At 38.7% G+C, this 27,053-nt stretch overlaps 1 protein-coding gene across 6 annotated transcripts in view; it reads left to right on the top strand.

Moving 5' to 3' along the window:
* Positions 1-27,053, top strand: part of LOC143029169 (metabotropic glutamate receptor 1-like) — a 552,309-nt gene that overhangs the window by 446,185 nt on the left and 79,071 nt on the right. For 2 of the 6 annotated variants that reach the window (XR_012966800.1, XM_076191664.1), the window contains exons 13-21: positions 2,524-2,666; positions 3,110-3,352; positions 4,143-4,247; positions 17,169-17,339; positions 17,585-17,712; positions 18,225-18,359; positions 19,693-19,913; positions 21,351-21,550; positions 22,412-23,678. Coding sequence is in view for 5 of the 6 variants with exons in the window: in XM_076191664.1 (XP_076047779.1) it covers positions 2,524-2,666; positions 3,110-3,352; positions 4,143-4,247; positions 17,169-17,339; positions 17,585-17,712; positions 18,225-18,359; positions 19,693-19,913; positions 21,351-21,550; positions 22,412-23,678 (2,613 nt within the window). In the remaining variant the exon portion in view is untranslated. Of the gene's footprint in view, positions 1-2,523; positions 2,667-3,109; positions 3,353-4,142; positions 4,248-17,168; positions 17,340-17,584; positions 17,713-18,224; positions 18,360-19,692; positions 19,914-21,350; positions 21,551-22,411; positions 26,781-27,053 lie in introns of those variants that run through there. The other 4 variants (XM_076191662.1, XM_076191661.1, XM_076191663.1 and 1 more) reach the window with 4 other exon arrangements.

Raw genomic sequence — 27,053 nt, 5'->3', positions numbered from 1 at the left:
TCCTCATTGGTTCTTGAGGTTCTATCTGGGTTATGTTTCTCTTCCATTCCTAATATAATTATACATTTCTTTTTGTCAGCTAAGTGTCTTACTATATTCTCCTTCTGTCTCATCACTTTAATAACTGAGTCTTCAGTTTGTTCTCTCATTTGCTGTTTAATTATGTCAGTAAATGCAACTTTACTGTTTTCTTTAATCGACTTCCATCCCTCTCTGTTTTCTTTACTATTCCTCTTCAATTCCTCATTCTCCACCTTTACCTCTCTTAACTGTCTTTTCAGGTTTTCTATTTCATCAGTTAAGTTTTTGTTCGCCTTCTCTAGTTCTTCCCCCACCCTCTTTAAATCCCTGGAAAATATTCTCATCACTTTCTACTGTATTGCTCTTATCTATACTTCTAATCTTTACATTTTTTTTAGACATTTCATCGTCACTCAGCTGGTCGGGGGGCCGTTTGTTTACCTTTCGCCTGTCTGCCTGGGCCAAGTCTACTCCTTCCTCATTTCCTTCCATTTCCCCCAGCAATCCCTCTCCTTCTCCTCTTTTCCTACTTTCCCACTACCCCACGAGCAATTCCCCCCCCACCCTGCAAATACAATAGGCACTTCTCTTTGCTTTGGGATCCACGAAACTTCAATTTTCTTCAGAACGTCCTCTATGCCGTCCGTTCGTTGAAGTGTGTGTGTGTGTGTGTGTGTGAGAGAGAGAGAGAGAGAGAGAGAGAGAGAGAGAGAGAGAGAGACTAAGTGTACATATGTACATGTGTTACTAAGAAATAATTACTAGTATAAGGTTTGTAGAGAGCCATACTGGTTTGGTGTAGAATTGGGCCCGAAATTAGAATGGAAGATATTCTAATATACGCAGCACGTGGACTGGGCCACGAATGAAATCAACCTAGGATTGTTGCAGGTGGCACAAAGAAAGAGAGAGAGAGAGAGAGTAGATGCGGGGATTGGATTGGGTTTCAGAGATATCCAGCGCTTCTATCCTTCGGGACAATATCATATCCAAGAGGTATAATCGTAGAGGTGGTAAAGGAGAAACTTAAGTAGAGCAGGAGACAGGAGGGATAGTAGCAATCAAAAGTGATATTTTTTCTCCAATCATAAAAGAATTCTGCGTGACTCTGGTCCGGAGGGACATCACTAAAGTTTCTGAAATATTATCTGAATAAAATGTATGCAGTCAGTACCCCTATACGGAGAACAGAACTGGGAACTGGATCTCATTCTATTAGCTGCGGATGATCCATTGGTGTGAAGGAGGAGGGTGAGAGCTCGAATAGGGCGGGGTCCCCCTCCCAGGCCGAGACCCCATTGTGCCCCAAGTGAATCTTCTCACCTGAATGAAATCGACTGGTTTTAGTCAGAATAGTATATATAGAGTAGGGCGTACTTAACGGGTTAGGAGAATGAGAGAATGTTAGTGTTATATGTTAAAAAACAAATCAAAAAGGTCATCGACCAAACAAGAACGAGCAAATGGAAGAGAATAATGAGAGGAGAGAGAGGGTTCGAAGGAAAAGAGGGCGGGAGAGAGAGAGAGAGAGAGAGAGAGAGAGAGAGAGAGAGAGAGAGAGAGAGAGGTAGAGGGAGAGAGAGAGAGAGCGGAGGGAGAGAGAAAAAAAAGCATCGTTTGAAGGTGGCAAAGCCGATTGAGAGATTTGCGGCGGACACGGTGTGGGCCAGCGTGGGCCGATTTGGTCTCCGGTCCGCCTTTGCCTCTCCCCTTTGAGGTTCCGGGAGAGGGGTGGGGGAGTGAGGGTCCTTGATTCCCTTTCAAGACGCCGACCAAATCATGTAGCGGTGTCGTCGGAGACACAGAGATATCCTTTCATTTTCGACACGGTCACGTCCGTTCGCAGGACACACACACACACACACACACACACACACACACACACACACACACACACACACACACACGCACGCACGCACGCACGCACGCACGAACGCACGCACACACAAAGGACACAGAGACTCCCTTGGTTTTGTCTTCAAGCGACATCCTCCTTTTGTGTCGGAAAGTTCTGCCGAAACGGAGAACCCGAGGACCGTCTCTGTGTAAATTCCTCAAGTCTCTCCTTTGAAAAGTGGTCTCTCCCGACTACATGAAAGCGTACGGCGATAGCCAAAATAAAACTAAAGCACGAAGACGACACTCCTCTACGGTTAGGATCCACCTTGAACGTTTCGTTTCGTGACGTTGGCAACAGTAAGAAAAGGTGAGGGAGGGTCCTGAGAAGAAACTCGAAGAAAGTGGTGGAATAGCTTTGAATGGCCCACTTGAGACAAATTTTTGTCATTATTGGTATAAACATATTTATATAAAAAATATCAAATCTAACTGTTGTCGTTCTTAATGTTCTAGTTACGTTTTTCGTTGCTGAGAAGGTACCATGGAAATGACTAAAATTGCCTGGCGACAGCAAAAAAGAAAAGAAAAGTGCCACCCAACACGAAAGGAAGTCACACTCGATCTGGCCCTGTGTGCTTACCTTTCTTTTCCCCTCCCCCGCAGGTTGTGACCCACGCCCCGTGGAGCACAGTCTATGGACTGACGACAGCTCCCTCGTGTCTCTCTGCCTGGGGACTTTGGGCTTCTTAGCCACCTCGTTCACCATGGGCGTCTTCATCCGCTACAACCACACGCCCGTTGTCAAGGTAAGTAACCGATCGACCATTCCACGGTCGGAGAAATACAAAAATAAAGGAAATTTTACTCCCTTAACCGTGTTGACAAACTATGCATGTTTGTATTCAAACTAATGCCAGACAGTTTTATTCAGCTAAGAAGGTAGGAGGCAGCGCATCGCCATGGCACTGTTTGATTGGTACTAATTTAGACACATTGGTGTGATGTTGCATTGATCATCTGCAGCGAGATTATTCAGCTGAAGGGATAGAACGGAGGCTCAGTTAACTGAGTGTATAGTCCCAAGTCTGCTCCTTAATTGGATGAAATCGTATGGCATTGGCCAGCAGAAAAAGAAAGAGAACATTCTTTAAATATGGCACTGAGTTAAAGATGTTAACATGTCAGCCATTCCTACGAGAGAACCCTCTCGATAAAGAACTAAAACAAGCTCTTCCTTGCACTCCACCAGGCCTCTACCCGCGAACTCTCTTACCTCATCTTCTTCGGAATGATGATTGCCTATGGGTCCACGCTGCCCTTGGTGGCACGCCCCACGAGGATCACTTGTTCCCTGACGCGGATCATGCCCGGGCTCTCCTTCTCCATGATTTATGCGTCGCTGTTCACGAAGACCAACCGCATCGCCCGGATCCTCGCCGGCAACAAGAAGATCATCACCAGCAAGCCCAGGTTTATGTCGGCTACGGCACAGGTGAGTGCTCGGAAATCTCGAGTTCGTTTCACGCATCACTGTAGGTCTCAAGGTCTTCTCCTAATTATGATTTTCTCCTTGCATTATAATGTACAGTGCTCGTTGGGGGTCACGTCTCTCTGTCTTCATTGATCAGATTTAGCCATGAATTTTTTATGGTTGTTGATTGGAATAGAGATCAATGATGAGTAACTGTAAGTGGTGGTTCTACAAGATGGACATCAGGTGGAATCGTCCTCCTGACACCCTTCCTCAAAACTGGCCAACACCCATACTAGTTGATATTCGGTCTCCAGACTGGTCCCAAGATCTGTATCAACTTCAACTATATTCTTTCCCCATTTTGATGCAAGGACACCTGACAACTTGCAACTAATCCTCTCCTCCTACTATTTTAAGGTAATGACATGGAAACTGACTTACATGAAGTCTACATGAGGGTTCAGTGACCATTGCCAGCTACTGTGGGTCTGTGGGTTCCCAGTCTTTGAAATTTGAAGCAACAGATATTATTGTTATTATTAATGGGATTATTTTCTCTTTTAGGGTATCCAACAACCTTAAACAGCTGCACGGGAAATCGCATTTCTCAGCATCCTTCAGTCGCTTCTTGTTGTTGTTTTTTCAATGACCCTGTGTTGTTGTACAATGTTACTGATGAACTAATGAAGAATGTCCTTAAGTTTCAACTACCATGACCCTGCGTTGTTGTACAATATTACTGATGAAATAAAAAAGAATTATCTTAAGTTTCAACTACCACAGCTCTATGATCATGTCATCATTTCAGGTTGTGATCACACTTTTGCTTATCAGCATTGAACTGGGGATTATTGTAGGCATGTTGATCCATCAGCCAGCACTTGTTGACAAAGACTATTCGAGAGCTAACAAGGTAAGGGCAAGAATTTAGTCATGCGTTAGTGAAGACTGTACATGTACAATTGACAGCACTAACAACTACTGCAATGATCACAGCACTATGCTAGATATCATATCTATATGTATCTTTACACTGTGGAATCATGGTGCCATAATCATGCTACGATAAAGATAACATTTTTGGAATTGTTACACTATACATAATATTGTGTTACTCTATACACACACACATACACACACATAGACGTCGGTCGGGGTGGCAACGAAGTTTGGACTCCAGAGAAAACTACAAATTTCGAGGATCACAACAAGGAAGTACCTGTGCTGTATTAATAGAGAAGGGGAAAACTCGTGGTGTAGTGGGAAGGTGAAGAAAAAGGAGAAGGAGAAGGATTACTGAGGAAAATGGAAGGAAATGAGGAAGGGGACGAATGGGCCCAGGATCTTAGGAGAGGCGTAAACAAACGGGGGGCAGAATATACAGACGAACAACAAGGAAGCAGAGGTGTGAAGAGCAGAAATATAGATAATAGCAGCTCAATGGAAAGAGATGATAACTGCTTTTATGGATTTAAAGAGGGAGGAGGGGACAACCTCCCCCGACTAGTAAATCTAGAGGAGAAACTAAAAAAAATGAACGAAGAATGGAAGGTTAGGTTTGACCAATTAACTCTAGTTGCAGAGAAAGTTGATAAACTGGAAGAACTAAGAAAAGAGAATCAAAATCTAACTAAAGAAGTAGAAGAATTAAAAAGACAGTTAAGAGAAGTAAAGGAAGAGAATGAGGAATTAAAGAGGAATAATAAAGAAAATAAAGAGTCCATAACAAAAGAAGTAAGTGGTTGGAAAAAGGTTCAGGAGAATAACAAAATTGAATTTAGAGATATAGTGAAACAACAGATGAAGGAACAAACTGAAGGCACAGTTATTAAAGTGATGAGAGAGAAGGAGAATATAGTAAGAGACTTAGCAGATAAAAAGAAATGTATAATTATATTAGGGATGGAAGAGAAGTATAATCTAAATAGGACTACAAGAATAAAGGAGGAAAAGGAAAAAGTAAATAGTATATTAGAAGTAGTTCAAGAAGATGAACCAGAAATAGGGAAACAAATAGAAGAAATGTATAGGCTCGGGAAATACAATACTGATAAGACCAGACCAATTAAGGTTAAATTCAGGTCACAAACGACAGCAGAGAATATCTTAGCAAAAACAGGGAAACTAGCAGACAGTGAGCAATTTAAACAGGTATGGATAAAAAGATAAATTAATAAAGAGGAAAGAGAGGATGAGAAAACAAAAAGACTAGAAGCTAAGGAAAAAACGAGAGCAGAACAGAGTCAGAAAAAGAGAAATTCTATTGGAGAATAGTGAATATGAAAGTGAGAAAATGGTTCATAGCAGAGAAAAACAGAAGGGAAACAGAAAACACGATGGAAGTAGCAGAAAATTAAAAGTGTCTTACACAAATATAGATGGCTTAATAACAGGCTTGAATGAACTGAATTATTAACTGAAGGAAAAAGAACCGGACATAATGTAATTGTAGAGACAAAATTGAAAGGTCCGTTACCACCCAACAGTGTAGGACATGGTGCATAGAATTGTTGGATTAGAAACAGAGAGATAAAACAAGTGGATGGAGTTATGTTCCTGACTAAGAAGGATATAAATGTGAGGAATGTCACATATGGAAAGAATAGAGATGATTACGATGGAAGTGGAGGACAAGGGTGGGAAGAGCAGGAAGTTTGTAGTATATTATGTGCCTCCTAAGACGGCTTCGTGGGAAGAGAGAGAACACAAAAATATGTTAGAAGACACCAGGATATCACTAAGTAAGATAATGGAAGATAGAGAACGAATAATTATAATGGGTGACTTTAATTGTAAAGAAATATGCTGGGAAGAGATGACAATGAAAGGTGGAGATGACCTATGGGGAAATAAATTACTTGATATGATTATTGAACATACAATGACGCAATGGAGACAAGAGAATACTAAGTATAAAAAAGAGGAAGAGCCATCGAGACTGGACCTAATAATCACATCAGAACCCGAAATAGTGGACAAGATTGAATATAAGACACAAATAAAGAAAAGTGACCACATATTTGTTGAACTGTAACTAAATGATGAAAATACATGAAAAAAACGAGCAATATAGAAAGGGAAGATTGATGTATGAAAAAACAAACTTTGACAAAATAAAAGAATTACTTCAAAAAGCTGACTGGGAAAGAATACACAAGGAGGAAACAGCAGTAGAAGAGAAATGGAGTATTTTGACAAACTATATATAAAGGAGTGGAAAAGTATGTGCCAAGACAAAAGCAAGAAAAAATATATGTAAAGTGCTGGTACAACAAAAGATGTAGGGAGTTAAAAGACAAAAGGGATAAAACTTGGATAAAATGGAAAAAAGACAAAAATTCTGAAAAACAGAAAATGTATACTAGTTACATAATTGAATATGTACAAGTGCGCAGAGAAGAAAAGATAAAATACGAAAAAGATGTCATAGAAAAATGTAAAGATCAACCAAAACTATTTTATCGATTTGTAAACAACAAACTGAAAAGCAAACAAGAATTAGAGAAACTACAACAAGGAGGACTCGAATACACAGAGGAAACAGAAATGGCAAAAATTATGAATAAACATTTTAATCGGTGTTTACAAGGGAGAACATACAACCTTGAGATATCGAATGGGAGGAGAGAGTACCCTCTATGAAAGAGATAGAAGTATCAAGAAATTAAATAATGAAACACTTGAGTAATCTCGATGTCAGGAAATCGCATGGACCGGATGAAATGGCAAATTGGATTTTGAGAGAATGCAGGAATGAACTAACAGACAAAATACATAGCCTAATAAACAGTTCATTGAAAGAGGGAAATTTCCAGAACATTGGAAAAGATCATATATAGTATCAATATATAAAGGGGGAAATAAGGAAGACCCTACTATCTATAGACCGATCTCTCTTACAAGTACGATAGCTAAAACCTGTGAAAGAATTATCAAAACTAGATGGGTAAAGCATTTAGAAAAAAAAACGTACTAAATCCAAGGCAATTTGGATTTGGACAAAGATGATCATGCGTCACAAACTTAATGTGTTTCTATTCAAGACTAATAGATGAAATACAAGAAAGAGATGGATGGGCTGATTGTACTTTCGATAAGGTGCCACACAAAAAGTTGCTTGAGAAATTAGAAACTGCAGGAGGAATACAGGACAGACTACAGAAGTGGATGGAAGACTTCTTGCATGAAAGAAAAATGAGAGAGTGGTGATAAGAGACAAACACTCCAATTGGGATGAAGTGATAAGTGGTGTTCCACAAGGAACAGTTTTGGCCCCAATAATGTTTGATATATATATATTAATGATATGGATGAAGAAATTGAAAGTTATATGAGCTTCTTTGCGGATGATGCAAAATTGTTGAAAAAAGTGAACACTGAAGAAGATTGTGAGTCGCTACAGAGTGATCTCAATAAAGTATGGGAATGGAGTAGGAAGTGGGAGATGGAATTCAATATCAAGAAGTGTAGTATAATGGAATTTGGAAGAAGCAAAAAAAGAATAGTGGGATCATATAAATTGGGAGAAGAAGAAATAAAAAAGTAGAAAATGAGAAGGACCTGGGAGTCATTATTATGAATAATATGTCCCCTGAGAAACATATAAACAAAATTTTTGGAGAAACTTATAATTTAATAAGAACAATCAAAGTGGCATTTACATACCTGGATGAAGAAATGGTGAAGAAAATACTAGTTACTTTGATAAGACCAAGATTGGAATATGCAGCGACGATGTGGTCACCAAGTACAAAAAAATGTATAACAAAACTTGAAAGAATACAAAGAGCAATTACAAAATTAGCACCAACACTCTCAGAACTATCATATGAAGAGAGACTAACAAAACTTGAACTACAGACATTAGAGCAAAGAAGAGAGGAGACTTGATAACTATTTATAGAATCATGAAAGGCATAGAAACTATTGATAGAGAGGATCTAATAAAATGGGATAGTAGACATACAAGAGGACACGGAAAGAAAATCAAGAAAGACAGTTATAGAAGGGACCTGAAAAAGAACAGCTTTCCCCATAGAGTAATAGACATTTGGAACAAGTTAGACGAAAAAGTGTGTGCAAAATCAATACACGAATTTTAAAACTGTCTTGATAATATGAGATATGAGAGACGTGACACCACGAGCATAGCTCCCCTTCCAGTAAAACACAACTAGATAAATACAAGTAGGTAAAACACACACACACACACACAATATAAAATTGGTGCAAAGGAAGTAAAGAAAGTGAAGTGGAACCATAGGAGGGATACAAGGCAAACTACTGAAATGGATGGAGGACTTTCTGTATGGAAGAAAAATGAGGATAGTGCTCAGAGGTAAGAGTTCTTATTAGGAAGAGGTAATTAGTGGAGTTTCACGAGGATCAGTATTGGCTCCAATAATGTTTGCTACTTATGTGAATGACATGAACGGACAAGGGTGTGAAATGTTACACGAGCTTCTTTGCAGACGATACAAAACTGCTAAAGAAAGTGAGTACTGAAACGGGTAGTGACTTGCTGCAGAGAGATCTGAAAAGGGTTTGGGAATGGAGTCAGAAGTAGGAAGTGAACTTCAACATTAAGATATGTAGCATAATGGAATTTGGAAAAAAAGTATTAGAAAAAAAAAAAAATATCAGGACAATATAAAATTGGTGCAAATGAAGTAAAGATAGTGGGATCTGAAAAAGACCTTGGAGTAATCATCACAAAGTACACAAAGGATATGTCCCCTGACAAACAAATAAACAAAATTGTCGGTGAAACCTATAACTTGCTAAGATCAATAAAAGTGACTTGTACACACTTGGATGAAGAAATGGTAAAGAAAATACTAGTTACACTGATGAGGCCAAAATTGGAGTAAGCAGCGACACTATGGCCACCCGGTACTAAAAAAGAATATATAGAAAATTGAGAGAAACCAGAGAACAACTACGAAGATGGCCCCAACACTATCAAAACTGTCATATGAAGAGAGATTGTCAAAACTAGAATTACCGACTCTGGAACAAAGAAGAGAAAGAGGTGACTTGTTGACCATCTACAGAATTATGAGAGGTATAGAAGTCCTTGATAGAGAAGGCTTACTAAATTGGAATAAGAGAAACACAAGAGGACATGGAAGGAAACTCAAAAAGGACAGTTATAGAAGAGACCTAAAAAAAAAAAAAAAAAAAAAAAAATCTCCACAGAGTGATGGATGTAAGGAACATATTAGACGAAACAATAGTGTGTGCAAAAACAATACAAGAATTTAAGAGCAAATTAGATATAGCGAGATACAGAGACGGAACACCACGAACGTAGCTACCTTCCCGTAAGGTACAACTAGGTAAATACACACACAAGCGAACCTCCAGACAAACAATACGAAAATTTTGAGCTCATTCATTAAACGAGATGTTGAAGGATGGTGATAAACTGGTACATATGGGAGGTTTTAACTGCAAAGAAATCTGTTGGGAAGAGATGACCGTGAAAGGTGGAGAGGATCTATGGGAAAATGTATTACTTGACATGACTATAGAACATACAATGACACAATGGGTAAAAGAAAATACCAGATACAGAACATGAAATTGTAGATTGAATTTAATAAAAGACGCCATTTGGAAATAGTGACCACATAATAACAGAATCTGAATTAAAGGAAGAAATATATATGGAGAGAAATGAAAAGTGCAGAAAAGTAAAATTGATGTACGAGGGTCGTTCCAAAAGTAATGCCTCCTATTTTTATCTCAAAAAGTTGTAGAGCTACGAAGACGGGAGTGGCACCATAAAAACGAGCGACCTTTTGTGCTCCAGAATTTATTTTTCTACGTAGTCACCATCATTCTCAATGCACTTTTGCCAGCGATGAACGAGAGCCTTGATGCCTCGGTCATAAAAGTCAGCGCCTGCCGAGGCAGTCCATTTTTTTCACGGCTGCGATTACGGCACTGTTGTTGGGGAAATGCTGCCCACGTAATGCATCCTTCAGAGGCCCAAACAAGTGGAAGTCTGAAAGTGCCAGGTCAGCACTATATGTTGGGCGAGACAGCACTGTCCAGCCAAACTTTGTCACACATTCCGTGGTCTTCAAAATTGTGTGTGGCCTGGCATTGTCATGTTGCAAATGGAATGTTTCCCTTTTCTCTGGCCCACATCCAACTCTACATGCGTTTCATTCACCGTTATCCACCGATCAGCGCGGATGAGTTGATCGAGGCGCACTTTGTTTTCCGGGGTGGTGGCTGTGCATGGGCGTCCGGAGCGCACTTTGTCACTCACATCTCTGTCGCCACTCTGAAATCGATGAACCCATCTCCTAACTGTGCTGACATCAACTGCATCGGCTTCGTAAACGTTCACCAGGCGCCGGTGAATGTTGATTGGTTCAATTTTTTCTGCATGGAGGAATTCAATGACGCATCTCTGCTTCTGACGCACGTCCATGACAGGGATTGCTTTCTTAGTGTCACACCATCAATATCTGCAACAGAGATGAAACTTTCAGGTCATGAGTGCAAAAGTTCAATCATCATAACAATGCAATTTGCAATCCCCTCGGATCCCTTCAGGTGGAATAAGAAAATAGGAGGCATTACTTTTGGAACGACCCTCGTACAACAAAACAGACTTTGGGAAACTTAAGAAATTCTTTCAAAATGCTAATTGGAAAAAATTCTACATTGAAGAGACTAAAGTGAAGAAAAATGGATGATCTTGATGGAAACCTATAATGGAGCAAATAAATATGTACCAAGACAGAAACAAAAGGTGTACATTAAATGCTGGTTCAACGGAAAATGCAGTGAGGCAAAAGATAGAAGAGATAAAGCTTGGAAAAGATTGAGAAAAAACTGGAAAATGGCAAATATATATCAACTATAGAAATGAATATGTAAAAGTGCGCAGAGAGGAAAAAAGAAACTACGGAAAAGTCATAGAAAAATGTAAAGACCAATCCAAACTATTCTATAGATATGTGAATGGTAAACTTAAAAATAAACAGGAAATGGTGAAACTACGCCACGGAAATACAGAATACACAGAAGATCTAGAAATGGCTGAAGTCATGAACAATCACTTCAAGTCGGTTTTCACTAGAGAAAAAGTACAGCATTGGGACGAAGGAAGTGAAGTGCGATCTCCCCACATAAGGGTAATAATAATAGCATAAAAAGAAATAATGAATCAGTTAACGAATTTTGACGTAGGAAATCGCACGGCCCGGAAGGAATTGCAAATTGGATACTAATGGACAAAATATACAGCACAACAAGTTACTCCCTCAAAGAAGGAAAAATGCCAAAAGACTGAAAAATGCCAATATTGTACCAATAATATGAATATATAAAGGAGGAAACAAAGAAGCAAATAATTACAGACCAGTCTCCCTTACAAGGCTGTAGACAATATAATAAACTCAAGACAATTTGGATTCAGACAGGGAAGATCATGTGCTACAAATTTAATTTGTTTCTACTCAAGACTAATAGATGTAAATGACATGGATGAAGATGTGGAATGTTACATGTGCTTCTTTGTAGACGACGCTAAATCGATGAAGAAAGTGAATAATGAAACGGGTTGTGAGTCACTGCAGAGAAACCTGAACAAGGTTTGCAAATGGAGTCAGAAGAGGAAAGTGGACTTCAACATCAAGAAATGTAAATTAATGGATTTCGGAAAAAGTAAAAAAAAAAAAAAAAAAAAAAGAATATTAGGACGATATAAAATCGGAACAAAGGAAGTAAAGAAAATGGAATCTGAAAAAGACCTGGGAGTAATTATCTCAAATGATATATCCCCTAATAAACAGATAAACAAAATTGTCGGTGAATCTTACAACTTGCTAATATCAATAAAGGTGGCTTTTACCTATTTAGACAAAGAAATTGTAAAAAAAAAAAAAAAAAAAAAATTACTAGTCACACTGATAAGGCCTAGACTGGAGCATACTGCAACACTTTGGTCACTCAGTACCGAAAAGAACATAAAGAAGATTGAAAGAATCCAGAGAGCAACTACGAAGATGGCCCCAACACTCAAACCTGTCATATGAGGGAAGATTATCAAAACTGAATTTACCGACTCTGGAAGAAAGAAGAGAAAGAGGTGACCTGCTGACCATCTACAGAATCATGAAAGGCATGGAAGTCCTTGATAAAGAGGACTTACTAAATTGCGATAAGAGAAATACAAGGGGACATAAGAAGAAACTCAAAAAGGAGAGGTATAAAAGAGATCTGAAAAAAAAAAATCCACACAGAGCGGTGGATGTCTGGAACAAACTGGACGAAACAATAGTGTGTGCAAAAACTATACACGAATTTAAGAGCAAACTAGACACTGCGAGATACAAAGACGGGACACCACGAGCATAGCTCCCCTTCCCGTAAGATACAACTAGGTAAACATACACATGACAGTCGAAGTGACAGTAAAGTTTGGAACTTCAGGAAAACTTCAAATTTCGTGGATCTCAACGACGGGGGATTACCTTTGTTGTATTGGTAGGGAAGGGGAAAGGTCGTGATTTAGTGGGAAGGTGAAAGAAAAGGTGAAAAGGGAGGGATTAGTGAAAAAATGGAAGGAAATTAGCAATGGTAGGAACGGGTCCCGGAAGTCAGAAGGAATGTCAAAACGCGATGCGAAGACGATAGAGGTGAAGTCGAAGACATTAGTAAAAATGTAAAAATTAGAAATATAGATAAGAGCAGTGCAATGGAAGGTGAAGATAATTATTTCCATGGATTTAATGAGGGAGGAGATGACAACCTCCCCCGATTAGCAAGTCTAGAGGAAAAACTAGACATGAACAAACAGTGGGAGGTTAGATTAAGTCAACTTACACAGGTTACAGAATAAGTTGATAAATTGGAAGAACTAAAGAAGGAGAGCCAAAAATTAAACAAAGAAATAGAATAATTAAAAAGACAGTTAAAAGAAGTAAAGGATAAGAATGAATTAAAGAAGAATAAAGAAAATAAAGAGTTCATAGCGAAAGAGGGACATGGTTGGAGAAAAGTCCAAGAGAACAACAAAATTGAATTTAGAGATATAGTACACCACCTTATGAAAGAACAAAGAACACAGTTATTAAAGTGATGAGGGAGAAGGAGAATATAGTAAGAGAACGGATAAAAAGAAATGTATAATTATATTAGGGATGGAAGAGAAGCATAATCCAAATAGGACTACATGAGTAAAAGAGAAGGAAAAAGTAAACAAGATATTAGAAGTAGTTCAAGAGGATAAACAAACAGGGAAATAAATTGAAGAAATATATAGAATAAAGAAATACAATACAGATAAGACCAGTCCAATTAAGGCTTAAATTCAGGTCACAAATGACAGCAGAGAATATCTTAGCAAAAACAAGGAAACTAGCAAAAGGTGATCTATATAAACAGGTATGGATAAAAAGAGAAATGAATAAAGTGGAAAGAGATGAGGAGAAAACAAAAAGACTAGAAGCTAATGAAAATAACAAGAAAAGAACAGAGTCAGAAAAAGAGAAATTCTATTGGAGAGTAGTGAATATGAAAGTGAGAAAAATTTTCACAGAAGAGAAAATTAGAAGGGAAACAAAAAAAACAATGGAAGTAGCAGAAAATTAAAAGTGTCTTAAACAAATATAGACGACTTAATAACAGGCTTGAACGAACTGAATGATTACCTGTAGGAAAAAAGAACCGGACATAATGGGAATTGTAGAGACAAAATTGAAAGGTCCATTACCACCCAACAGTGTAGGACATGGTGCATATAATTATTGGATTAGAAACAGAGAGGTAAAACAAGTGGGTGGAGTTATGTTCCTGACTAAAAAGGATATGAATGTGAGGAATGTCACATATGGAAAGAATAGAGATGATTACGATGGAAGTGGAGGACAGGTATAGGAAGAGCAGGAAGTTTGTGGTAATTTGTGTGCCTCCTAAAACGGCTTCATGAGAAGAGAGAGAACACAAAAATATGGTAGAATACACAAAGGTTACGCTAAATAAGATAATGGCAGATGGAGGAGGAATAGTTATAATGGGTGACTTTAATTGTAAAAAAATAAAATCTGTTGGGAAGAGATGGCAGTGAAGGCTGGAGATGACCTATGGGGATATGATTATAGAACATACAATGACGCAATGGATACAAGAGAATACTAGGTATAGAAATGAAGAAGAACCATCGAGACTGGACCTAATAATCACATCAGAACCTGAAACAGTGGACAAGATTGAATATAAGACACAAATAAGTAAAAGTGACCACATATTGGTTGAACTGGAACTAAATGAGGAAAAATACATTGAAAAAAACGAACAATGTAGAAAGGGAAGATTGAGGTATGGAAAAACAAATTTTGATAAAATAAGAGAATTCTTTCAGAAAGGAGACTGGGAAAGAATACACAAGGAGGAAACAACAATAGAAAAATGAAATATTTTGACAAAAAATTATAAAGGAGTGGAAAAGTATGTTCCAAGACAAAAACAAGAAAAAGGATATGCAAAGTGTTGGTACAACAAAAGATGTAGGGCGTTAAAAGACAAATGGGGTAAAGCTTGGATAAAATTAAAAAAAGACAAAAAATCTGAAAAATGGAAACTTAATACTAGTTCTGGAAATCAATATGTACAAGTATGCAGAGAAGAAAAGAGAAAATACGAAAAAGATGTCATAGAAAAATGTAAAGATCAACCAAACTGTTTTACAGATTTGTAAACAACAAACTAAAAAACAAACAAGAATTAGAGAAACAAGGAGGAGTTGAATACACAGAGGAAATAGAAATGGCAGTAAAATGAACTAGCATTTTAAATCGGTGTTTACGAGGGAGAACATACAACTTAGAGATGTCGAGTGGGAGGAGAAAGTTCCCCCTGTGAAAGAGAAAGAAGTAACAAGGAAAGAAATAATGAATTACTTTAGTAATCTCGATGTCAGAAAATCGCATGGACCAGATGAAATGGCAAACTGGATTTTGAGAGAATGCAGGAACGAACTAATAGACAAAATACAGTCTAATAAGCAGTTCATTGAAAGAAGGAAAAGTTCCAGAAGATTGGGAAAGAGCAAATATAGTACCAATATATAAAGGGGGAAACAAGGAAGACCCTACTAACTATAGGCCGGTCTCTCTTAAGGGTACGATAGCTAAAATTTGTGAAAGAATTATCAAAAGTAGATGGGTAAGGCATTTGGAAAAAAAAAATTAAATCCAAGGCAGCTTGGATTTAGACAAGGATGATCATGCGTCACAAACTAAATGTGTTTCTATTCAAGGCTAATAGATGTAATACAAGAAAGAGATGGATGGGCTGATTGTGCATTTCTAGACCTGGAAAAAAGCTTTTGATAAGGTGCCACATAAGAAATTGCTTAAGAAATTAGAAACTGTTGGAGGAATACAGGACAAACTGCTGAAGTGAATAGACGACTTCTTGCATTAAAGAAAAATGAGAGTGGTGATAAGAGACAAACACTCTAGTTGGGATGAAGTGATTAGTGGAGTTCCACAAGGAACAGTTCTGGCCTCAATAATGTTTGCTATATATATTAATGATATGGATAAAGGAATTGAAAGTTATATGAGCTTCTTTACGGACAATCCAAAACTGTTGAAAAAAGTGAACACTGAAGAAGATTGTAAGTCGCTACAGACTGATCTCAATAAAGTATGGAATGGAGTAGGAAGTGGGAAATGGAATTCAATATTAAGAAGTGTAGTATGATGGAATTTGGAAGAAGCAAAAAAAGAATAGTGGGATCATATAAATTGGGAGAGGAAGAAATTAAAAAAGTAGAAAATGAGAAGGACCTGGGAGTCATCATTATGAATAATATGTCACCTGAGAAATATATAAACAAAATTGTTGGAGAAAAATATAATTTGATAAAAAAAAAAAAAAATCGGCATTTACATACCTAGATGAAGAAATTGTGAAGAAAATACTAGTCACTTTGATAAGACCAAGATTGGAGTATGCAGCTATGACGTGGTCACCATGTACAAAATAATGTATAACAAAACTTGAAAGAATACAAAGAGCAATTACAAAATTGGCACCAACACTCTCAGAACTATCATATGAGGAGAGACTAGCAAAACTTGAGCCACTGACATTAGAGCAAAAAAGAGAGAGAGGAGACTTGATAACTATTCATACAATCGTGAAAAGCATAGAAAACATTGATAGAGAAGATCTAGTAAAGTGAGAGAGTAGAGATACAAGAGGACATGGAAAGAAAATCAAGGAAGACGGTTATAGAAGAGACCTGAAAAAGAACAGCTTCCCCCTTAGAGTAATAGACGTTTGGAACAAGGTAGATAAAAGTGTGGTGTGTGTAAAAACGATACACAAATTTAAAAACAGTCTAGATAAAATGAGATATGAAGACGGGACACCACGAGCATAGCTCCCCTTCCCGTAAAATACAACTAGGTAGATACAGTCACCACAAATAGCATTATTATTCCAGGACTGTATCAGTTACAAGTACAACTGATTGTCTTACCTGTTGCACTAGAAAAACACATTCACAAAGTTGGTGGCAACAGTTCTCTAATTTTTCCAGAGATTTCAGAAAAGAAACTAAATAATGTTGTTGGGAGTGCATGCATCTGAGGGCAGTGGAGTGTGATGTGTTGTGAATCTTCAGTGTGACATGAACTGAGGCATGTGATATTTATAGCTAAACTATTGTTCATATATATTGTTTGTATTATTTCTTGTCTATATCTTAATATAAACATATCATCAGTATTGTCATCATTATCATTACTCAGGTGTTTTTGTTATAATTTTTCAATTCATAATTTGGTCTCTCCTTCTTCAGGTGGTTCTTATCTGTAACACAACACCCCTAGGCATCATGGCTCCAATGAGCTGGGTCTTTGTACTCATCGTCCTGTGCACCATCTATGCCATCAAGACTAGGAATCTCCCAGAGAACTTCAATGAAGCCAAGTTCATTGGATTTTCAATGTACACGACCTGTGTGATTTGGGTAAGAAGAGGTGGTGTTCTAGTGGGGAACAATTTGTTATGATTAGAGCAAGATTGTTTTTTTCTCAGTTATTAGTTGCAACACAATCTATTATAATGCACCATTGTAGTCCTGGGATTTCCTGAATTAGTTCAAACCAACCACATATTATTTAGTCAGAGAGAAATTAGAAATTTAGTGGAACATTTTCTTAGCCCCACATCTCCCCTATTTACCCTGATTTTAAACTTCTAACCCTTCCCTAGGTGGCATGGTTCCCAATATACTTCGGCAGCGACCATAAGATTATATGTATGTGTGTGTGCACTTCCCTGAGTGCCATTGTGACCCTGGTGCTTTTGTTTTTCCCCAAGCTCTACATCATCCTATTCAGGTAAGCTGAACAGGGGTTCAGGGGCTGAGTACCTTCTTACAGTTACACTGGTGTCATTTAATTATACCACTAGACTGAACAAACATTTTGGATATTTTTCTCTGTTACAGTATACAGACACCTCATATTTCATAAGTGAATCACATCTGTATGGTTAGGGTTGGATTGGATTGTTGACACTCACTCACTCACTCACTCACTCACTCTCACTCTCACTCTCACTCTCACACTCACTCACTCACTCACTCACTCACTCACTCACTCACTCACTCACTCACTCACTCACTCACTCACTCACTCACTCACTCACTCACTCACTCACTCACTCACTCACTCACTCTCTCACTCTCTCTCACTCTCTCTCTCTCTCTCTCTCTCTCTCTCTCTCTCTCTCTCTCTCTCTCTCTCTCTCTCTCTCTCTCTCTCTCTGCTATGGTCACACACCATGTGTCCCTGCTTCACTTTCAACTCTGATCTATTGAATTTACTTCCTTATGTATTTACCACTACAGGCCTGACAAGAATGATAGATCAGCCTTCAAGACAGCCACTACAGTTCGGTGCCACTTTGGGTCCACAGCACAGAACAACCCAAGCAGGACCTCGGGATCAATCTCAGATCAGCCAGCTGCGCAGCCCTCCTGCAGGTGCGGGAGATGTTTGTTCATAAATGAACTTAACACCTGTAACACCTTCAATACAGTGGTGAACCTTAAAGAGTTTATTGTAGGAAACACCATGCTGTTATCAGCCAAGAGTCACCCCCTGACCTGAATGAAGTCTATCAATAACCCATAAACTAGAACAGCCTACCCTTTCCACAGGCTATTAAAACCACCTGGTGTTTAACACAAAATATATTTTGGCAGGCACCTCCAATATGATGTCATACTGTATAAATTTTGTTTTGGCCAAGGGCAAATGACTTATGTAGCTCAGGGATAGGCAGACTCTCATCAGAAAAGGATCTGGATTGATCAAGCCCACTGTCATAATGCAGTGCACCTTCTGAACTGTATAAAGCTGCTTCTCCACAGCCAAAATCTATCTGTCTATATATCAACAGGGTTCTTCCCCATCATAAGGGAGGTAACCTTAGCCAGAACATAATCCATAAAACATGCCATTGCATTGAAGGGGTTTTCTGCTGCTAATGTATGTCTAATTATGTTAAGGTTTTTGTTGATATAAACTTTTGGGTCCAGAAAACTATATCCTAGTACTGATATAGTTGGTGACATCAGACCAACTTCTGCTGTGCCTTCCTTTAATGCCTTGTTATATGGAAATCTAGTCAATGTGTAAGGAAACTAATTTTGTCACAAAGGATATCAGATTTCAACATTCTTCTTGGATGAGGCCTGTTATTTCTGTTGCACTAAACTCTTGATGTAGCCAGTTGATTTAGTCATCCAAAATATAGATGAGTCCATGTTACTCAAACTTGGTGTGATTTGTCTGAAAGGGGAGAGAGTAAGAGGGATGAGAGAAGAAAGTAGAAAGGGATTCTTTTCAACACTAAAGCTACCCTGCAATTTTATGTGAGCATGCTTTGTCAGTTGTATTCATTCTTGAATTGTATGTTTTTCATTTTAGATCAAGCCTGTTTCTCATTACTGATCTAACTTATGATACTTTTGTAATTCAAATAAAAAATTCCTTTGACAGAAATTTTAACCGAATGATTTCAATGTTATTTGTTGCCTTTATATGTTTTTACACTGGCATTTCCTGATAACTTCACTACCTACATGTAGAACAAAACTTCCTTGCTTGTTTGTCATGAACTACTGTTAGTTACTCAAGTCAAAACCTAAACTTTAGAGAACCTTGTTGTCCCTCAATGTATGGCTGTCACTACTTTTCACTCGTAACTTCAACTTCACTTCAAAAACTGACAGACCCAGTGGTATCCCCCTTGTATCCCAGCACTTCCTACACATTCTCAAATCGCCGCCCTGCACCTCGTCCTTCTTCCAGAAGCAGTGTGCGGCTAATCACAGCACCTCGACCCACCTTTGGCCAGCGACTCCGCGCTCGACTACGCTGTGGCCCTGATGGGAAGGAACAACCGGCACTTCGAGGATTCTTGCAACGTGACCCAAGTGTGTGGAGTGACGTTAGTGGAAGTGCCACAGGGATGACCAATGAAATGATGCTAAAGAGGGCCTATGGGTCACAGCTGGACCTAAGAGGCAGAGGTAGGGGGAGGGGTGACATCATACTACCTTAATCAGACTTGCAAAGATTAACCATACTAGAGGAACAACAGGCCTTTCCTGTCCTGATATTAGAGTGGGCACAAACACACTGTTTCAAGCTAGGTATGATAAAATTGGAGAGTAGCAGGCGGGACCCAACAAGCATTACTCCTTTCCTGCATACTACCATTAGATAAATACAATTAGTTAAATACACATATTTGCCACATGTAAGTTTCATTCTTTACCCCATGTCACTTTAAAAAACTATACCTTTTCCCTTATGTCCCTCAGTTCTGCATCACCATCCTCCATTTAATCCTTATATTTTCCAAATATTAATGCGGTCTTCTCTCTCTCCAGTTTCTTTTCCACCTTTCTTTGCCCTTCTTTGCTGTGTGGGGTTGGGTGGGAGGGGTGCAGCAAACTGTGGCATCAGATTGATTGATTGATTTTTGCTATACATAATATTTTCTTTTATCACTGTACTTCACACCCTATCCACTCCCTTTATATCAAATGCTCTATCCAACCATATGCAGTGTACTCCCATATATCACACAATATCCACTTTAATTTTAACTTTCTCCACCTATGTTTTAATGGACATTCCTGTTCATTTTGAGTGCTTCAATGGTCTTTCTTCATCCATTGTTCTGTATTCCTTTCTTGTTTTGTTTCTCTATTCATTATAATATCTACTTTCAAATCCCTGAAAAATTTTTACTTCATTAAGGCTAGCCAAGCAGGTTAGACCATCACTGTTTGTGGCGGAGATTATGAGTGGAGGCAGTTCAAGCCCCGCCTGGCAGCAATCAAGTTTGTAGTTAGTGCATTAGATTCCTTGATCTAAAATCTTATTCATAAGGCTGCACTGAGAGGGGAAGTTTATGTTCAAAAAATAGACCTAATTTAAACATTTTTCCCCTTTTTCTACCCTCAGTACCTTAGTGTTTTGTGATATTCACTCTCAGTTTTCTCCTCTCATATACCAGCCACCAGCTATACATAATATTCCACTGGTCAGATATTGAAGAGGATCACATGTTGACCACTGATCTCCAAAATTCATTAACACCTTCACCAAAATCTATGAAACCCCAGAAGGCTGGTGCTTAGCCTCCTTACTAGCCAGATACATAGAAACAGCCTCATACAACACAGACAGCTGTCCAACATTTCTTTCCTTAGAATTCTAAAGGAGCTGAGGACTACTGGTGGCTATCTAGTGGCCATAGTTTTCTGGTCAGAGAGACAAGTTGGTAATTGATCATTTGATTTCCCCTTACATTAAATTCCTTGCTTAAAAAAGTGATCTACAAGAGGGCACCATTCTAGCCTTCTCTGATACGGGAAGTTCATGATATTAATCATATATTCTTAGTTCACTCCCAGCTTTACTTGATGACCAATTACACTTAAGTGTTGTCTCTGCAGCCAGTTCTGGGGGAGAGCGAGGGGCTGCAGGTGAGGAGTGGTGGATGGAGGAGCGGGGCAGCCAAACGACAGACGACCTCCTCGACCCACTTATTCCTCGACTTCGGCGACGTGTGGCTAAGGCAGTTCGAGAGATGTCGCTTCCAGAGCATGAGGCACGAAGTTTCTTTTCACTCACACAACCATGGATGACGGCTCAGGTGAAATAGGTGTTGGAGAGGGCTTGTATGAATGCCAGAATGTTTAAGACAAAATAAAAAGGATTGTCTTAGACCTGTAGTACACTGTATATAATTTCCTATGAAAAGTGACAGGAAGTTTTATTAACTAATTGAGGAATAGGAAGCACCAGAACTGAATGTGGTTTTGATTAAAGCTTGTTCAATCTAAAGGCTGCCCTCCTTACAACATTGTATAATTCTTTAATGTCTTCATAACAAAATGTATACCATGCAGAGTCCTCAGTTTACAATGGTCTTGATGTCCACTGTTTCAGGGTTACGACACTGGCAATGTATGCCCCTGAACCCCCTTTTTTATATAGATAATAATGATAATACAAAGAACTAGTTGATAAGCACTAAAAAGAAACATGTCATCGTACAACCATAGACCGAGGATTGTGCGCCATTTTGATTACTATTCATTTGCCCTTTTGTTTGTGTTTTTCTTGGGGGGGGGGTTGCTCTTCATTATGGCTCCCAAGTGTAAAGTAGACTTTCCTAATGGCAATGCATCAAAGAAAATGAAAGCAATTACCATGGAAAATGCTTACATAGGCTCTGACCTACGACGAAAATCAGTTTACATGACTTAGGAACAGAACTCTATTGTAACTTGAGGACCTCCTGTGCACTATGATCTTCAAAGGACCTTTTATCTCACTGATGTTTTTTATTTTTAGGAGAGTAGTACTATTTATGTAGTTCACTGGTGTTCTGTAAAACTATTTTCTTAATACCTCCATAGTTATGATGGCATTGCTTCCCATAGGGGTTTTACCTCAAACAAAAGTTTTTCTCATCCAGAATAACTAAAGTTCTATCATGTTCTTTCTACAGGCAGAAGCAGCTCGGCTGCACAAACGTATGGACAGTCAGAGAAGCAGCGAATCAGAAGAACCTCCTCAACCACCACCTTCTTATTCCTCAGTCCTCAAGGGCAGCACAGAAGAGTCTACTCTGGATGAAGATAACTCAAGCATCCCTCCTGGTGGGGAGAAGGGAGGAGAAACAGCAACAACGACTACAACAGCAACTGCTGCAGTGGCAACTTCATCATCATCAACAGCGGCATCTCCTCATTCTCCAGCCATGAACATTGAGGACAAGCGTGAGACAAGTGTGTGTGTCGCTCAGGTGTGCGAGAGAACAGTGGTAATAGAAAAATGTGAGCCAAGCAAGGCTAGCAGTAGTGAGTCTTCAAGCGTGGTAGGGTGCCATGTGGACAGGACCCACCGAGAAATGGAGTCAGTGCAGAAATGTAGTGATGATGACGAAAAGGTTACCTCAAGGTGTCAGGAGGAGCCACCAGCAATGGCAGCATCAGATGTTTGTATCAAAGGTTGTGTGGTTGAGCCTGGCTCATCCTCTGCTGTTGGGTATGGCTCGAACCTACCGCGGAGTTTAGCTTGGAGGAGAACATGTAGTGCCGAGGAACATAGAAGAAATGGAGCAAGTGTGACAAAGGAGGACCGAAAGCGAGTTGTGAGCCTGCACGAGGATGGCCGCTATGTGGGTGAAGGGATCATTCGGGAGAATGGGGATCCATGGGGAACCTACAGTCAGGATGTCAGCGATACAGAAAACCAAATGGGGACAAACGGAAAGACAGGATGCCACAGAAAAGTGGTAGCAGCCCCAAAGATTCAACAGGATGTTCGTGGTATCTTGAAGTCCGAGTCCTTCTCTAAAACAACCAAAGAAAATCATGTGTCTTTTGAAACTCAAGGTGCTGCTGCCATACGAACTAATGCAGGAGGAGGAGGAGGAAGTGGGAGTGTTGTGGCCTTGAGAGGTCCCAGTGCGGCGGCAAAACACGATTTTTTCATGGCTGAAGACCTGAAGGAGAAACTTTTGAGATCAAAGAGGGAAAGTTCATTGTCAAGTTCAGAGTCAGAGGACTGTGTGTCGAGGATTCTGGAGGAACCTTTGAGTGAAGACAGTGACTTGGAACCAACAGGAGAATGTGAGATGAAAAACATTATCATAAGCCTTGGTAGCAGAGAAGGGTCCATGGCCTCAGACTCATCATCTGACAACATCAACTGGCGCCCGAAACCTGGAGGTGGAGGTCATCTTCTCCCTGCCCTTCAGCTAAATGAGGATGGTGGGTCCCTTTGCCTCCAACAACAGACAGGGACTTTACCACTAGGGACAGACCCATCAGACATATCTCCCCTCAAATCCCCACCAAAGACCCCATGTAATACTACAGGGTATGCCAACCCAAATGAACTAGTCATTTTAGATGCTTTACAATCTGCCCAGCACACCACATCTTCTCCCACAACCACCACAACCATCACCACAGCCACCTCTACCTCCACCTCTACCTCCACCTCCACCTCCACCTCTACTTCCATCTCTCCCACCACCACTAATAGCAGCACAGTAACCACCACTTCCACAACTATCACCACAGCCACTCCAGGCCTATCCACATCAACAGACTCATTGGATACATGGGCAAACCCATGCACCCCAGCAGGGGGGGGAGGAGGAGGAGGAGGAGGAGGAGGAGGAGCTGGCAGTGCCAATGATCACCCTGTCAACATTGAGGAGTACTTCCGTAACCTGGGTGTAAGGTTCAATGTCACATCCTCCAGCACAGGACATTTATGAATACACACATCCTTAATTAATCAAGCCTCATTTACTAGCACTTCTTTCACATTGCATCTGAACCATATATATCTGTGTGCATGTGTTTGAGTGAGTGTTTTTATTTGTATATATATGTCACACATACATATAATATCTATACATTACTATATATGATCATGTACACATATATGTACATATAGAGTGTGTGCCTGTCTATGTGGCTGTGTGTATGTGTCCATCAAAAAATGATGCATTTTTGCATCTTACCCACTTGTTCAAAGTCTTCCCTTCACATTTAGGTGTTACTAGCAAGAGAGCATTAACAGATAAGTTAAGAATTCCATATTTTAGTTTATTAGGGTTGTAATGACTGCAGCATATATGATATCTAGCACAAAGAATGCAAACCATTGATATATGAAACGTTTTCTGTGTTATATAATACTTATCAGAATAATTAAAACTGAACCATTTAAGGTGGATGCAGATACAAAGCAAGTGGTATTTGTCCCATCTAATTCATACTAAGCTTTACATTGCAAAAGGGCTACAAATCCAGATTATATTATGTTTGTTACAATCTACACAGGATGCAATAACAAAGGATTAAGATATAAGCCATCATTAAACCCTTTAACATGTTGACATATTTTTTCTATGAACAGGTAATTTTGTACAGCTGAGGGATGTCTTACAGGTTTTTCAAATGACTGAGACTTCTTTTTGGTCAGACCCCTTTAACTATGTAGAATTGACTACATCGCCTGGCATAAGCTAAAGCAAAATCTTTAATGTGTACCTACTATTGTATTGAGGAAAATGAAAATGCCACAGTAAGATGTAACAGGGGAACATGTTCTTGAACCAAAGACTACAAATATGGATGACTTTGAGGTTTAGTTTTCACTGTTTGTTGAATACTTGAAATGTAAATTCAGTGCTAAAGTAAATTAAACCATATTTTTAGACAAAATTTCTACATATGGACAATACAACCCAAAAAGCATTAACTCTCTTTGCTAATTAACATTATTTTTTTTCTTTGCTTTATGAATTCTCAAAATATTAATTTAATTTTTAATGACACTGATCTACCAGTATATTTTTTAAAGGTGCACTGAACTTCTTATTTCAATAACTCTTTACTTTTAAACAGAATTTTGAAGCTCAATTTTTGTTGCTATTGAATCCTAAATACATATATTAATCTAGGAGTAGCATTATACCCTATTGAGAATTGTACTATTATGGATTACCCATTTTAAACAGCATTAACTTCTTCACTATTATGGTGCATTGTATAGATTTTGTTATGGCAAACATTAGATGATTCTGTTATGCTGCCAAGAAATGGACAGACCCTGTACATCCTTTACCACCTAAACCTCTTCCTTATGGAAAGGATTTAGCACAGCTGAATAGAACAGCCTGGTGACAGTCAGTATAAAAGGATAAACTCTACCAAAATGGAAAGGGTAAACAAAATAATTTGTTGCTCCCCACAGAATTGTCAAAGTGTGCCACTACTGAAGGTAACAATCCACTCCTCCCACACTTACCAATGGAACAGGTTGCATCTGTCAGTCCTTTCCATCAGTACAATTCCCAAACCAATTAGTTTACAGTCAAGTCATCTGGTGTGTGACATAAGTGTGTCTCAGTGACCCTGGGATCAGCATATTGATGTAGTTTATTAATTTTTGTTTCAACCAATACCAGATATTATTCAAGTAAGGGATTTTCTCAGAAGACCCCATTTTATGCAAAGTTCATTTCTTAGCAAAATTAAATTATGTGCCATTATCCAAAACAAAATTATAAGTACATCAATGTGATTAAATCAACACTATATTAGTGTGTCTGAACCTAAGAGTGCTAAGGTAAATAATGAATTGTTACCTAGCAGTTCCTAACACCCCAAATACCATTGCTCTTATTTTTTTGTCTAAAAATATTAACCTTTAAACCTTCCACAATACCTGATGTTTACCTCCCATAATGTTAAACATGGAGTTTTGTCCTCTACTACCAATACTGAGTGAGTGTTAGTCCTGCATTATATTTGATATCTCACTTGAAATGTTGTGTTTGAGACCTGTTTCATACAGTTTTTAATAAATATACAGTTAACAAATGAGAAAGGTTAAGTAGATTGACTGAAACTATTTAACTTGACTCATTGTCAATATTGTTATAAAGTTTTAACAAAAATAAGTTTTGCTACCATCCAGACTTTTTTTCATACAGGCAGCAAATTGAAGGTAAACTGTCTTCCTGAATCTTCAACTAACACTGATTTCAATTGTGTCTGCAACTGTGCAGGTATGATTTTGTTGTTTCAGACATTAAAAAGATTATTATATAAAAAAGTACATAGACAATATTTACTAAAATTTAATCATGTTTAGTGATCCACCTTGCTGACCTTAGAAATTATCCTGATTATAATATATAACAATAGTAATGATAATGTCTGCTGCCAAGTCTACAATAGACAGATGATGGACTTTTTCATGTTGGTAGTCTAGGAATGAATTGTTAGTTACTAATAACACTTATGATATCATATTGGGCACAGGATTTTGACAATGGTAAAACAAGATTTTTTTTACCACAATATTGTGTCGTGCAACCGTGACCTGTGTGGAGAGTCACCAATCAACCACTGCCAAGGATGTGCAGGTAGCATAGGGGTTACCGGCTGTGATGCATCTGTTTGGTAGACATAGTCGTGTTTATGTTCTGGGAAAGGGATTTTCGGAATCAGAGTATATGAAGTTCATCTTTGGCTTGTAGGCTAGGCCTAAGTTTTATTAGGTAGGGATGTAGGTAGAGCAAGACACTTAATTCCAAGTCACGTTAATCTGCATTGGACCCT

This window comes from Oratosquilla oratoria, chromosome 10 (genome assembly GCF_046742065.1).
Source record: "Oratosquilla oratoria isolate Oo_2021 chromosome 10, ASM4674206v1, whole genome shotgun sequence".
NCBI classification, from domain to species: Eukaryota; Metazoa; Arthropoda; class Malacostraca; order Stomatopoda; family Squillidae; genus Oratosquilla; species Oratosquilla oratoria.
Note: the sequence above shows the minus strand (reverse complement) of the source record. Positions and strands in the feature narration are given on the sequence as shown.